The sequence below is a fragment of the Suricata suricatta genome, chromosome 11 (genome assembly GCF_006229205.1).
Source record: "Suricata suricatta isolate VVHF042 chromosome 11, meerkat_22Aug2017_6uvM2_HiC, whole genome shotgun sequence".
NCBI lineage: Eukaryota > Metazoa > Chordata > Mammalia > Carnivora > Herpestidae > Suricata > Suricata suricatta.
Window position 1 is genome coordinate 88,390,499 of NC_043710.1, and position 13,726 is coordinate 88,404,224.

At 38.2% G+C, this 13,726-nt stretch overlaps 1 protein-coding gene across 3 annotated transcripts in view; it reads left to right on the forward strand.

Moving 5' to 3' along the window:
* Nucleotides 1–13,726, forward strand: part of PATE2 (prostate and testis expressed 2) — a 57,741-nt gene that overhangs the window by 10,995 nt on the left and 33,020 nt on the right. The window contains exons 1-3 of one of the 3 annotated variants that reach the window (XM_029915290.1): nt 459–511; nt 639–662; nt 1,018–1,158. In XM_029915290.1, the coding sequence (XP_029771150.1) occupies nt 502–511; nt 639–662; nt 1,018–1,158 (175 nt within the window). In that variant the 5' untranslated portion in view covers nt 459–501. Of the gene's footprint in view, nt 1–458; nt 512–638; nt 663–1,017; nt 1,159–1,458; nt 1,692–13,726 lie in introns of those variants that run through there. The other 2 variants (XM_029915291.1, XM_029915287.1) reach the window with 2 other exon arrangements.

Genomic DNA, 13,726 nt, shown 5'->3' on the forward strand with positions numbered 1-13,726 from the left:
GGATGTAGTACCGCTGGAGGTCATGCTGAGGCAAGTGTCCTGGATGGTTATGGTACCTGAAAGGGACTGAGACACTCCCTCACAATGCTCAGTGACCCCAGACTTGTTACATGTGAACGGTTGTCCTGTGGATGTGGGGTTACACATGCTCTGTGTAGACTAACAAATAGAACTACAAGCAAAGTGAAGAGGTACTAGGGAGAGAGATTCAACACCACGTTAATAGCCCCTTATGCTAGATCTAATAAAATGAAATGGGCTGTCTGGGTGGGCTGAGTTCTAAGTATCTGGAGGAATGCAAATGCAGACAGGATGTACCCTCTCCTGGGAACGTTGTAGAAAGGATTCAGGTGTCTTGATCTGAAATTTATGTGATCTAGTGGGGTGCCTGAGGGCAAGTGATGGGAATAAATAAAGCTGGGATGTCTCACTGGGACCATCTCAAGAATGTGCCCCAGGAGGTTCCAGTTGCTTCTGCTGGGCATATTCACAGTGCTCTTCATGGATGAAGGTAAAGTCTCGTGAGGGAGGCGTGATAGATGGTTAGAGGCTATATGGGGAGGACACAGAGGTGGTCTCTAAACTTGACTTTTGGGTGCTGTAAAATGACTGACGGGGAATTTTTCTTCTCTTCATAGGAGACAGAGTCCTGACCTCAAAAAGTATGGTGTAGTTGGTTTGCAGTTTTTGGATCTACAATGCCACAATGAGAGGGGACATTCCTGATTTTTTCACAAATGGTCTACCCTTCCTGACTATGTTCCACTGCCTTCACTCACTGCACTAATGTCTTCTTTCTGCCCCCAGCCTTGGGTGAAATGGGGAGGAGTCTTGAATCCTTGAGATCATAGCTGTTACTCACTCAGGGGAGTAAGGACCCCTGGCAGAAGTTGAGAAGGGTGTTAACTGCCTTCTTTGACATCTGTACATCACCAGTGTAAATGTTGACAGGAGAAGTAGGCTTCTAAGCAGAATGACTTTTCCTACAGCTCTGCTTTAAATCTTTTTTCTCTTTAGGGATTCGGGTTTGCTATCACTGTGATCACTTTGATGGATACAAATGCCTCACCCACTTGAAAAGGTGCTGGAAGTTCAATCTAATGGCATATAACAGGACTTGTACCACAGATCACTATTACTATAGTGATCGCATTACAGGTAAGTGAGGATTAGAGAGAGACACAAGACATTACCAATGGTGCCCACCTTACCTGAGGCAAGGTGTGGAGGGAACAGGGCCCATGAGAGAGGCTGGGAAAATGGAATTCTTCATACACCGACCTGGGCTGGAGGCAGAGTCTTTTGCCTGGTCCTGTCTAGAGAGACCTAGATGAGGTGCTGTACAGTTGGGGCTCATTGCCATCTACAGAAAGTCAATGAGGTTCTGGAGAGATGCCATTTCTAGGAAGACGGAGCAACTAAGCAAGGTGATCACATTTGCCTTTCTTCTCTCTTTAGGGAGACATCTGTATCGTTATTCAAAATTGTCTTGTAGTCCTTGTGAAGAGGGAATGGTCCAAGAATTCCATGACTTAGTGAGAGAAACATTTTGCTGCAATCATGCTGACTTGTGTAATAATGGCAACATAAATATGGATACTACACTGAAATTTGGAAAAGAGGTAGATAAGATGACTTAAGAGGAACAAAGCAAATCAAGATAAACATATGGTTATGATTTTTAAACCATATATGAATACACATCTTCTTAAATAATACTCTCCCCCAAAACTAGAAAAAGAGATAGTATGGGGACATATGGCTGGATTAGCCAGAAGAGCATGGGCCTCTTGATCTTGGAGTGTGAGTTCAAACCCATGGTGGGTGTAGAGATTATGTAAATAAATAAATAAATAAATAAACTTTAAAAAAAAAAAAGGAAAGAAAAAGAAATAGTATAAATGGAAATAGACCATAAAATAGAAAAGATACACACACACACACACACACACACACACATCATAATACAATATGACTGCACTGACTAAACATATCAGCCAAATTAATAAAAAAAGATTTTAGTTTGGGAAACAGAGCAAAATCCAGTTCTATGATGTTTCAGAAATGTGGCCAAATCAAAGCAATTCAAAATGTGCAAATATAAATGCATGGGAAAATGTATATTAAAAATAATATGGACCATGAACCTATATTTTAGGCTCCAAATCATCAAAAGAGATAATATATACTTCATGGAATTGAAGGCACTAATCTACAATAAAGATATAAATTATTAAAATTGAGGCAGCCAATAACACAGCAATGACTTTTGCTAATAACTCTCCTATAGAAATTATAGGAGATGATGAGGAAAAACTGCACATTACTCACCAGATCTTCTGGATAAATAATTAGCAAGGAGATAAAATACAATATGATTATTAAGGTAGATCTTATAAGCCTATATCTAATCCTGAACTCAGATAATAGAGAACCTGGCTTTTCAAGTGCACATGGAACATTCACAAAGATTGGTCACATATATTAGCCCTTTGGAGGACAGAGTAGATTTACATCTGAACTGTAAAAGGCTATATTTTTCTCAGGAGATATGCTTGGACTTTGGGGCAGGATAAAAACACATTTATGATGCGCTCTTTAAAGTCTGAAATTCCCCTGGTGACTCCCTGTGTCATTTTATTTGCTGATATAAATAAACTGTTTTCCAGCATGGCTTGATCACATGGTTAGGGAGACATTATAACCACACCCCATCCTACCAACTACATGCACTCTCATTAAGAACTTGTGTTTAAAATACTCCTGAAGCTGAGATTCCTCACATAAATTGTGATTGTTTAATCCAGTGGCAGAGAGCGACCTGTATGTAAATGAGAAGTCCTGGGAGCTTGTGCATGGAATATCTCCCAGATTTCCCCGAAGTTTATCTGCCTTTTCCTTCTTTGCTGCACTGTATCCTTTGTCTTTAACAAAATCTGTATTTAGTATGTTTTCTAAGTATGTTCTTAGAGAATAAGTATGTTCTATGAAGTCTGATGAGTTCTTTCAGATCTAAATTTGGGAAATCTTTGCAAGTCTTCAAAGAAATACTCAAATCCCAAAGGGCTAGTATCCAAAATCTATAAGGAACTCACCAAACTCCACACCCAAAAAACAAATAATCCAGTGAAGAAATTGGCAGAAGACATGAACAGACACTTCTCCAAAGAGGACATCCAGATGGCCAACAGGAGAGTGGCTAAAATGAACAAATCAGGAGACTATAGATGCTGGTGAGGATGTGGAGAAACAGGCACCCTCCTACACTGTTGATGGGCATGTAAACTGGTGCAGCCACTCTGGAAAACAGTGTGGAGGTTCTTCAAAAAAGTAACATGACCTATGACCCAGCAATAGCACAGCTAGGAATTTACCCAAGGGATACAGGAGTGCTGATGCATAGGGGCACATGTACCCCACTGTTCATAGCAGCACTTTCAACAATAGCCAAATAATGGAAACAGCCTAAATGTCCATCAACTGACGAATGGATCAAGAAGATATGGTTTATTTATACAATGGAATCCTACATAGCAATGAGAAGAATGAAATCTGGCCATTTGTAGCAACATGGATGGAACTTGAGGGTGTTATGCTAAGTGAAATAAGTTAGGCAGAGAAGGACAGATCCATATGTTTTCACTCATATGTGGAACAGGAGAAACTTAACAGAGGACCATGGGGAAGGAGAAGGGGAAAAATAAGGAGAGGGAGGGAGGCAAAACATAAGAGACTTAAATACTGAGAACAAATTGAGGGTTGATGGGGATGGGGAGAGGGGAAAATGGGTGATGGGCATGGAGGAGAGCACCTGTCGGGATGAGCACTGGGTGTTATATGGAAGCCAACTTGACAAATGATTAAAAAAATTTTTTTTAATAAAATGAAATAAATATTCAAATTTCAAGAAATAGAAATAATATAAGGTAAGTGAATATATTCACTTACCACATGCAATAAAGTGGAAGCTGAAAACACAACCAAAAATGTGTCACCACCTGGAAATATAGAAACATGTTATTGGGGCGCCTGGGTGGCTCAGTCGGTTAAGTGCCTGACTTCCGCCCAGGTCATGATCTCACAGTTCGTGAGTTCAAGCCCCGCATCAGGCTCTCTGCTGTCAATGCAGAGCCTGCTTCAGATCCTGTGTCTCCCTCACATTACTCCTTCTCCAGCTTCTTTCTGTCTCTCAAAAAGAAATAAATATTTTTAAAAAATTTTAAAAAATGTTATTAAGCAACTCTTATGTTGAAAGGAAAATCCAAGACAGACAGACAGACAGACACACACACACACACACACACACACACACAAATGCAGAATTTCTTAACAGAAAACATGGAAAACATGATATATCAAAAACTATGGAATACAGCAATAGCATTTATCAGAGGAAAATTCGTAGCATTAAACACAAAAGTTTTAAAGTAAGACATTAATTAAACATTCAACTAAATAGCAAACCAAGAACAGAGTAAGCAGAAAAGAGAAAGAACTAACAATAAGTAAAAACAGAAATCTAACAGGTAGTGCATTTGTTTCATATGGCTGTGTTACCTTCTGTGCTGTGTACCATAGACTTAGTGGCTTAACCACACACATTATCTCACAGTTTCTATAGGTCAGAAGTCCAGACATAGCTTAGCTGGGTCCTCAACTCAGAATCTCACAAGGCTGCAGTCAAAAGATAGACTAGACCATGGTCTCATTTGAAGACTTAATTTAGGAGGAACCCACTTTTAAACTCTCTTGGCCTATTGTTAAAATTCATCTCTTTGTAGGGTGTCTAGGCTGCAGAGCTGGTTCAATATTCACAAATGAATCAATGTAATACATCACATTAATAGAAGAAGGGATAAGAACCATATGATCCTGCCAATAGATGCAGAAAAAGCATGTGACAAAAGACATCATCCTTAATAAAAACCCTCAAGAATGTTGGGATAGAAGGAACATACCTTAACATCATAAAAGCCGTATATGAAAAGCCCACAGCTAATATCATCCTCAATGGGGAGAAACTGAGAGCGTTCCTCTTGAGATCAGGAACACAACAGGGATGTCCACTCTCACCACTATTGTTTAACACAGTGTTAGAAGTTCTAGCCTCAGCAATCAGACAACAAAACTAAATAAAAGCATCCAAATTGGCAAAGAAGGCAAACTTTCACTTCTTGCAGACGACATGATACTCTACATGGAAACCTGAAAGACTCCACCAAAAAGCTGCTAGAACTGATCCATGAATTCAGCAAAGTTGCAGATACAAAATAAATGTACAGAAATTGGTTGCATTTCTATACACCAATAATGAGGCAACAGAGAAATCAAGAAATCAATCCCATTTACAATTGCACAAAGAACCATAAAATACATAGGAATAAATCTAGTCAAAGATGTAAAAGATCTGTATGCTAAAAACTATAGAAAACTTATGATCTTGATGAAGTCCCAAGAGTTCAGTTTTGCTTTCATTTCCCTTGCCTTTGGGGATGTGTCGAGTAGGAAATGCTGCAGTTGAGGTAGAGGAGGTTTTTTCCTACTTTCTCCTTGAGGGTTTTGATGGTTTCCTGTCTCATATTCAAGTCCTTCAGCCATTTTGAGTTAATTTTTGTGTATGGTGTAAGAGTGGTCTAGTTTCATTCTTCTGCATGTTGCTGTCCAGTTCTCCCAGCACCACCTGCTAAAGACCTTGAGGGTGTCATGCTAAGCGAAATAAGTCAGGCAGAGAAGGACAGATACCATATGTTTGCACTCATAGGTCTAACAGGAAAACAGGAGAAACCTAATGGAGGACCAGGGGGAGGGGAAGAGGAAAAGAGAGTTGGGGAGAGAGAGGGACGCAAAACTTGAGAGACTATTGAATGCTGAAAATGAACTGAGAGTTGAAGGGGAAGGGGGAGGGGAGAAAAGAGGTGGTGGTGATGGTGGAGGGCACTTGTGGGGAAGATCACTGGGTGTTGTATGGAAACCAATTTGACAACTATTTAAAAAATTAAAAAAACTTATGAAAGAAATTGAAGAAGATAGAAAAAAATGGAAAAACATTCCATGTTCATGGATTGGAAGAACAAATATTGTTAAAATGTCAATACTACCTAAAGCAATCTATGCATTCAATGCAATCTCAATCAAAATTGCACCTGCATTCTTCTGAAAGCTAGAACAATTCTAAAATTTGTATGGAACCAGAAAAGACCGCAAATATCCAAAGTAAGGTTGAAAAAGAAAAACAAAGTGGGAGGCATCACAATCCCAGGCTTTAGCCTTTATTACAAAGCCATAATCATCAAGACAGTTGGTATTGGCTCAAAAACAGACACTAGACCAGTGGAATAGAATAGAGAACCCAGAATTGGACCCACAAATGTATGGCTAACTAACCTCTGATAAAGCAGGAAAGAATATCCAATGGAATGAAGACAGTCTCTTTAGCAAATGGTGCTAGGAGAACTGGACAGCAACAGGCAGAAGAATGAAACTGGACCACTTTCTTATACCATACACAAAAATAAATTCACAATGCATGAAAGACCTAAGTGAGACAGGAAACCATCAAAACCCTAGAGGAGAAAACAGGCAACAACCTCTTTGACCTCAGTTGCAGCAATTTCTTGCTTGACACATCTCCAAAGTCAAGGGAAATAAAGCAAAAATGAACTATTGGGACTTCATCAAGATAAAAAGCTTCTGCACTGCAAAGGAAACAATCAACAAATTTGAAAGGCAACTGATGGAATGGGAGAAGATATTGGATGTCAGATAAAGGGTTAGTATCCAAAACCTATAAAAAATTTACCAAACCCAACACCCATAAAACAAACAATCCAGTGAAGAAGTGGGCAGAAGACATGAAGAGACACTTTCCAAAGACATCCAGATGGCCACAGACACATGAAAAGATTCTCAATATCACTCATCATCAAGGAAATACGAATCAAAACCACAATGAGATACTGCCTCACACCAGTCAGAGTGGCTAAAATTAACAACTCAGGAAACAAGAGATGCTGGTGAAGATGTTGAGAAGGGGGAATCCTCTTGCACTGTTGGTGGGAATGCAAACTGGTGCAGACACTCTGGAAAACTGTGGAGGTTCCTCAAAAAATTTAAAAAAAATTAAAAATAGAACTACCCTATGACTCAGTGATAGCACTATGAGGAATTCATCCAAAGAATACTGATTCATAGGAGTACATGTACCTCAATGTTTATAGGAGCACTTTCAACAATAGCCAAATTATGGAAACAGCCTAAATGTCCATCAACTGATGAATGGATAAAGAAAGATGTGGTTTACATATACAATGGAATACTACTTGGCAATGAGAAAGAATGAAACTCTGCCATTTGCAACAATGTGGATGGAACTGGAGGGTATTACGCTAAGTAAAATAAGTCAGAGAAAGACAGATATCATATGTTCTCACTCATATATGGAACTTGAGAAACCTAACAGAAGACCATGGGGGAAGGGAAAGAGAAAAATTAGTTTCAAACAGAGAGGGAGGCAAACCATAAGAGACTTAAATACAGAGAACAAACTAAGGGTTGATGGGAGATGGGGGAGGGGAAAATTGGTGAAGCACATTGAGGAGGGCACTTGTCGGTTTGAGCACTGGGTGTTGTGTGTAAACGATGAATCACAAGAATCTACCCCCAAACCAAGAGCACATTGTATACACTGTATTTTAGCCAACTTGACAATAAATTATATATTTTAAAAAAGAATTCATCTCTTTGTAGTAATAGAACTGAGGTTCTTGTTTTCTTTCTGGCTATTGCTTAGAGCCTATTTCAGTTCTAAGAGGCCATTCATAGTTCTCTGCAACATGACTATCCCCATAGTCAATATACAATATGACTGGTTCTTCAAGGCCAGTGGAAAGGTCTCTCTCCTATTTGCTACATTTGAGTCTTTTGTAATGAAACATAAATAATATGAATGATATTCCATCACCTTTGCTACATTCTATTGGTTAGAATCAAGTCACAAGTCCTACCTACACTTAAGGGGAGAGGACTATTCAAGGGTGTGACTCATTGGGTATATCCCATTCCTTAAGATATATCTGCCACAGGTAGAAAACAGGAAGTAAATACAACAAATGAGTTAAAAATTGTATCTAAATAAGAAAACCACAAGTTAACCTGTTATTTAAAAAGGAAGACTGCACAAATACAAACATTAGATATTACAAAGGAGAAATGAACATCCAAACCAAGGATATTTTTCAAAATATTTGTTTCATGGGGCACCTGGGTGGCTCAGTTGTTTTTAAGTGTCCAACTTTGGCTCAGGTCATGATCTCAATTTGTGGGTTCAAGCCCCACATCAGGCTTTGTGCTGACAGTTCAGAGCCTGAAGCCTGCTTCAGAGCCTGTGTCTTCCTCTCTTTCTGCCCCTCCCCTGCTCACACTCTGTCTATCTCTCTCAAAAACAAATAAATATTAAACAAAATAAAAAAAAATTTAAGTTTCAAAACTAATTTGTATAATCCTACGCAAATGAATATAAACATCTAGTTGAAATAAGAAATTTTCTAGGAAAATGGAATTTTTACCCAAATTGACCCAAGCAGAATTAGAAAATCTACAAAACTGATTCCTGTAAAAAAAGAAAAAGAGAGAGAGAAAATTACAAAAGAGTTCTTTTCACCTCCTAAAAAAGCACTAGATCTACATGGTTTCACAGAAGAATTCCAAAAATTATTTTAAAATTATTTTAAAATGCTACTTAAACTATTTCAGAGTATTAGGGCACCTGTTTCTCTGTGACTCTTGATTTCAGCTCAGGTCATGATCTCATGGTTCATGGAATCAAGCCCTGTGTCAGGCTCTGCACTGGGCATGGTGCCTGCTTGGGATTCTCTCTCTGCCCATCTCCCCTGCTTGCATGTGCTCTTTCTCAAAATAAATAAATAAACATTTTAAAAAGAACTATTTCAGAGTATAGATAAGGAAAGGAAATATTCTTTATTAAACAAAATAATATTAATCTCCAAATCCAAATGAGATTATGTAATATAGAGCATTATAAAACTCTCACTTGTAAACATCAGTTTAAAAATCCTTGCAAAGTATTAGCAAACAGATCTCAATGGCAGATAAAAGAATAATATAGAATGAAATATTTCATCCTTTTGGAGTCACAAACCATTTCAAAACTCAATGGCTTAAAATAATAAACAATTGTTTTCCTGTGTCTGAGGAATTCAGATAATCCCAATGTACTCGGCTGGGTAGTTTTGCTAATCTCAGTGAATTAGATTTATATATCTAGGGGGTAACTGGAAATTTTTTGATTTAGGGTGGCCTTGGCTGGGGTGACTCAGCTCTGCTCTGCATGTTCATCTTCTCCTAGGACTAATACACTAGCTTAGACATGTCTTATTCACGACAATGGCAGAAGCATAAAAGCAAGACCTAAACCCATTTTAAACCTCTGCTTCCATTATGTTTGCTAACACCCCAATGGTCAAAGCAAGTTACTCGGCCATGCCTAGAGTTAGGAAACTGGACAGGTAATCCCACCTGCAGGGGGAGAACATTGAAAACTTGCAGGTCAAAGGGCATAGACAAAAAGAGATGAATAATTGGGTCCAGATAATGCAATTATGGTCAGAGGAGTCTTATCCTAAGGATATGAGAGTGGTTCAGTGTTAAAAATATCAATTAATACAATATTATAAGAACAGAAAAATCAGTTGATCATCCCCAAACTTAACAAGAAGTCATTTCACAAAATTCAGCACCTGTTCGTACATTTAAAAAAACCCTCAGAATTGGTACTGGTGAATATCTTTAATATATAAAGTGATACACACCTCAGTCTGAAGGTCAGTAGTTTACTTGATGGGGGAAATATTAGATGGTTTCATGCTAAAATAAGAAATAAGGAGGGACACCCGGGTGGCTCAGTCGGTTAAGCTTCGGACTCTTGATTTTGGCTCAGGTCATGATCTCATGATTTTAAGACTGAGCCCCTGGCAGTCTCCCCGCAGGTGTGGAGCCTGCTTAAGATTCTCTCTCTTCTTCCCCCTTCTCACATATGTGCATACATGCTCTCTGCCTCTACAGCTAGTGAATGTAATATTAAAAAATTAATCAATGTAATCAGACAAGAGAAAGGAATTAGAGGCCTTAGAATTTGAAAGGAAGGGGCAAAAGTATTTTCTTCTGCAAATGAAAGGGTGTATATCTGACAAAACTAAAAGAAGCAATAGACAAACTGCTATGAATAACAGAAAAATTATTATAAAGTACTAGGACATAACTTAGCATTCAGTTATCAATAGCACTCACATACACAACAATTACTTAGAATGCAAAATGGAATATCTCATATATAGCAGAAGAAATTCATATGAAGAAAACTGTAAAAAATAAAAGATATGGTATTTGTTGTGGAAAAAATATCAATAAAAGCATACCATCAATTTTTACCCTGGATTTAGACTATAAGTTGACTATAAAGATCAATTGAAAGAATCGATGAACAAGAAATGCCATGAAAATGCTGAAAACAAAGAACCATGAAAGACTAGCCTTTCCAAATGTTGAAATCAACTACAAAGATTCTGTAATTAAAACAACATGGCACAAATAGATAAACAGATCAAGAGGACAACTTCTTGAAAAGATTTTCTTGAAAATTTAAATGTTAGTCAAAGAAAAACATTTTTTTCTCGAAGTAGTGCTTTCTCTGTTTCTTCCTGCGTCATAACCCTCAAGTGTAGCTACACTTCTGAATTCTATCACTGTATTTCTGTCTTGTTTTTAAACTTCCTATGAGTGAAATTGCATAGATGAAATGAACCGTACTCTTATGCCTGGCTTCTTTTGCTCACCATTCTGTCTTTGGGAGCTATCCATATTGGTTTTGTTCATTTGTTTGTTTGTTTAATTTTTAATGTTTATTTAATTTTGAGAGACAGAGTGAGAGTGGGCAAGAAGCAGGTGGGGGAAGATACAGAATCTGAAGCAGGCTCTGGGCTCGGAGCTGTCAGCACAGAGACCGACATGGGGCTCAAACCCACAAACTGTGAGATGATGACCTGAGCTGCAGTCGGCTGAGCTGAATTCGGACACTTAACTGACTGAGCCACCCAGGCGCCCCTCCACATTGTTGCATATAGCAATAGTTCAGTCTTTATATTTCTGTGTAGTGTTACACTGTATAAATATATCACATTTTATATTTTCTGTTGAGGGACAGTTGGGTTGTTTCTAGTTTTTAGTTATTACCAATAAAGCAGCCATGAACCTGCTCCAACCACTCCCCCCTCTTCCCCCTTCACTTCTTCCTCCTTCTCTTTCCTTTTGGCAACCCCTTCATTTAGAAAATAGTGTTAGACCTTTTTTCCCCAATGCAAGTCACGGAGAGTAGAATCCACGAACACAAATGGAGTTGGTTAATGGGTTTATTTTAGTTCCGCCAACGGCCCCTCCCAAGTAGCTGGAAGTCCTCCGAAGAGAGCCCCAATGAGCAGGAGTTCAGGGTTTTTAAGGGTTTTGGCGAGGCAAAATGGGTCATCATGCAGTTAGCCAATTACAATTTACAGCATTTCATTGTAGGCAATTATATCGTAATATACAGATGTTAGTTTTGGCGGGAACCTATTATTTAAAGTTCTTAGTTTTTAAAATGACCAATCATAGTAAGACACGTAAGATACCGCGGGGTGGGGGTGGGGGTATGGGGAAGGGGAGTGACTAGGTGACTTTCACCTGTGGACTTTGCCTTGGCCAGGTCTTTCTTTCTTTCTTTTCTTTTCTTTTCTTTTTTTTTTTTTTGGCCAGGTCTTATTAAAAAAGATGGGGTTCCTTAACAATCTTGAAAAACAAGTAGGTCACAATGTTTGTTATCAGAGTTACATTCTTAGGGTCTTTCCAGGGCCCAGTTGCTTAACCTTTAATTATTTACCAGAATGGGAGTAGGTGAGTGAAACAATGGTTGGTATTTTAGGGTCCAGTTTGACCCGAGGGGGTAGGGTCTTACATTAGCACTGATTGAAAAAAATTGATTCTATGTGGGTTATTCTTCAAAGAAAGTAAAACAGCTACCTCAAGAGTTCTAAAGGGACAAGAAACAATGATTACAATTTCCTAATTTGATCTAGGACTAACATGTTTGAGAATGGTTAAAGGGCTCAAAAAGGTTACGATTTTTTTAACGTTTATTTATTTTTTAGAGAGAGAGACACAGAGGGTGAGTGGGGGACTGTCAGAGAGAGAGGAAGACACAGAATCTGAAGTAGGCTCCAGGCTCTGAGCTACCTGTCAGCACAGAGCCTGACACGGGGCTCGAACCCAGAACTGTGAGATCATGACCTGAGCTGAAGTCGGCTGTTTAACTGACTGAGCCACCCAGGAGCCCCAAGAAGGTTAGGATTTTAAATGAAATGCTTTTTTGAAAAGTAGCAGGCAATGAAATGATTAAATAGTTCTTTACAGTTTTTAAAGTTTAAAACGAAAACATTTTAGTCACAATGAGGCCTATCATGGGGGAATTGAAATGAAAATGTGACCCCTCAAAAATTATACATTGGCCCTCCAGTGAGCTACTTTCTATTAAAGAATGAAATACTTTCTGGGGAATTTGGAAGCCTAAATAGCCTGTCCAACTGCCCACAGTGACATAGAGGAAAAAGACAACTCTTTAGAATCAGAGGGTTTAGAGCTATAATTATGACTCCAGATTGTGTGGTTTATGCTAAGTCTGTCATCCCTCTTGGCCTCCTCTGAACATTCTTCTAGACATCTTTTTGTGGACCAGTCACTCTTGTCACTACATAGGGTAGAGCTGCTAAATCATAGGGTGCACCAAATAATGAGGTTGAGAAGATACTTACCATATATTTTCAAAGTACCAATTTACAGTCTCATCAGCAACATTTTTCAGATGCTTATTGACCATATGAGTATTCTTTTGGGTAAATGATCTGTTAAAGTCTTTAGCCTATTTTTTTTGTTTGGTAGTTTTTATTTTTAATTTTTTAAATATTTATTCATTTTTGAGAGACACAGCATGAGCTGGGGAGGGGCAGAGAGAGAAGGAGACATAGAATCTGAAGCAGGCTCCAGGCTCTGAGCTCCGAACTGACGCACAGAGTCTGACATGGGGCTTGAACTCATGAAAGGCAAAATCATGACCTGAGCTGAAGTCGGATACTTAACTGAGTGAGCCACCCAGGTGCCCCTGGTAGTTTTTCATTATCAAACTGATCTGTAAGAATACTTTTTTAAATGTTTAATTTTATTATAATATAATTGATATATAACAGTGTATAAAATTAAGGTATACTACGTGTCAATTTGATACATTTATATATTACAAAATAACGGCCACTGAAACACTAGCTAACACCTTTATTATGTCATATTATTATCATTTCTTTTTTGTGGTGGGAACAATTAAGATCTAGTCTCCTAGCAACATTGAAGTTTATAATACAGTATTATCCATCATCACTGTTTTATTTTATTTTATTTTATTTTGAATATCACACAACTTATTTTTTTAACATGCAATTATTTTCCATCATTTAAAATACAGTAGTTACAATGACACTCCAAACAGAAAAGCAAAGTAAAAAATCAAAACACCCACTTATATTTCATGTAATTAGACTTATACAGAAATTAGAAGGTTAAGTAACAACTAGTTAATCACCTAATTTCACAGCTATCTGAAGTGGCAATCATTATATAGCAGCTTATCTAT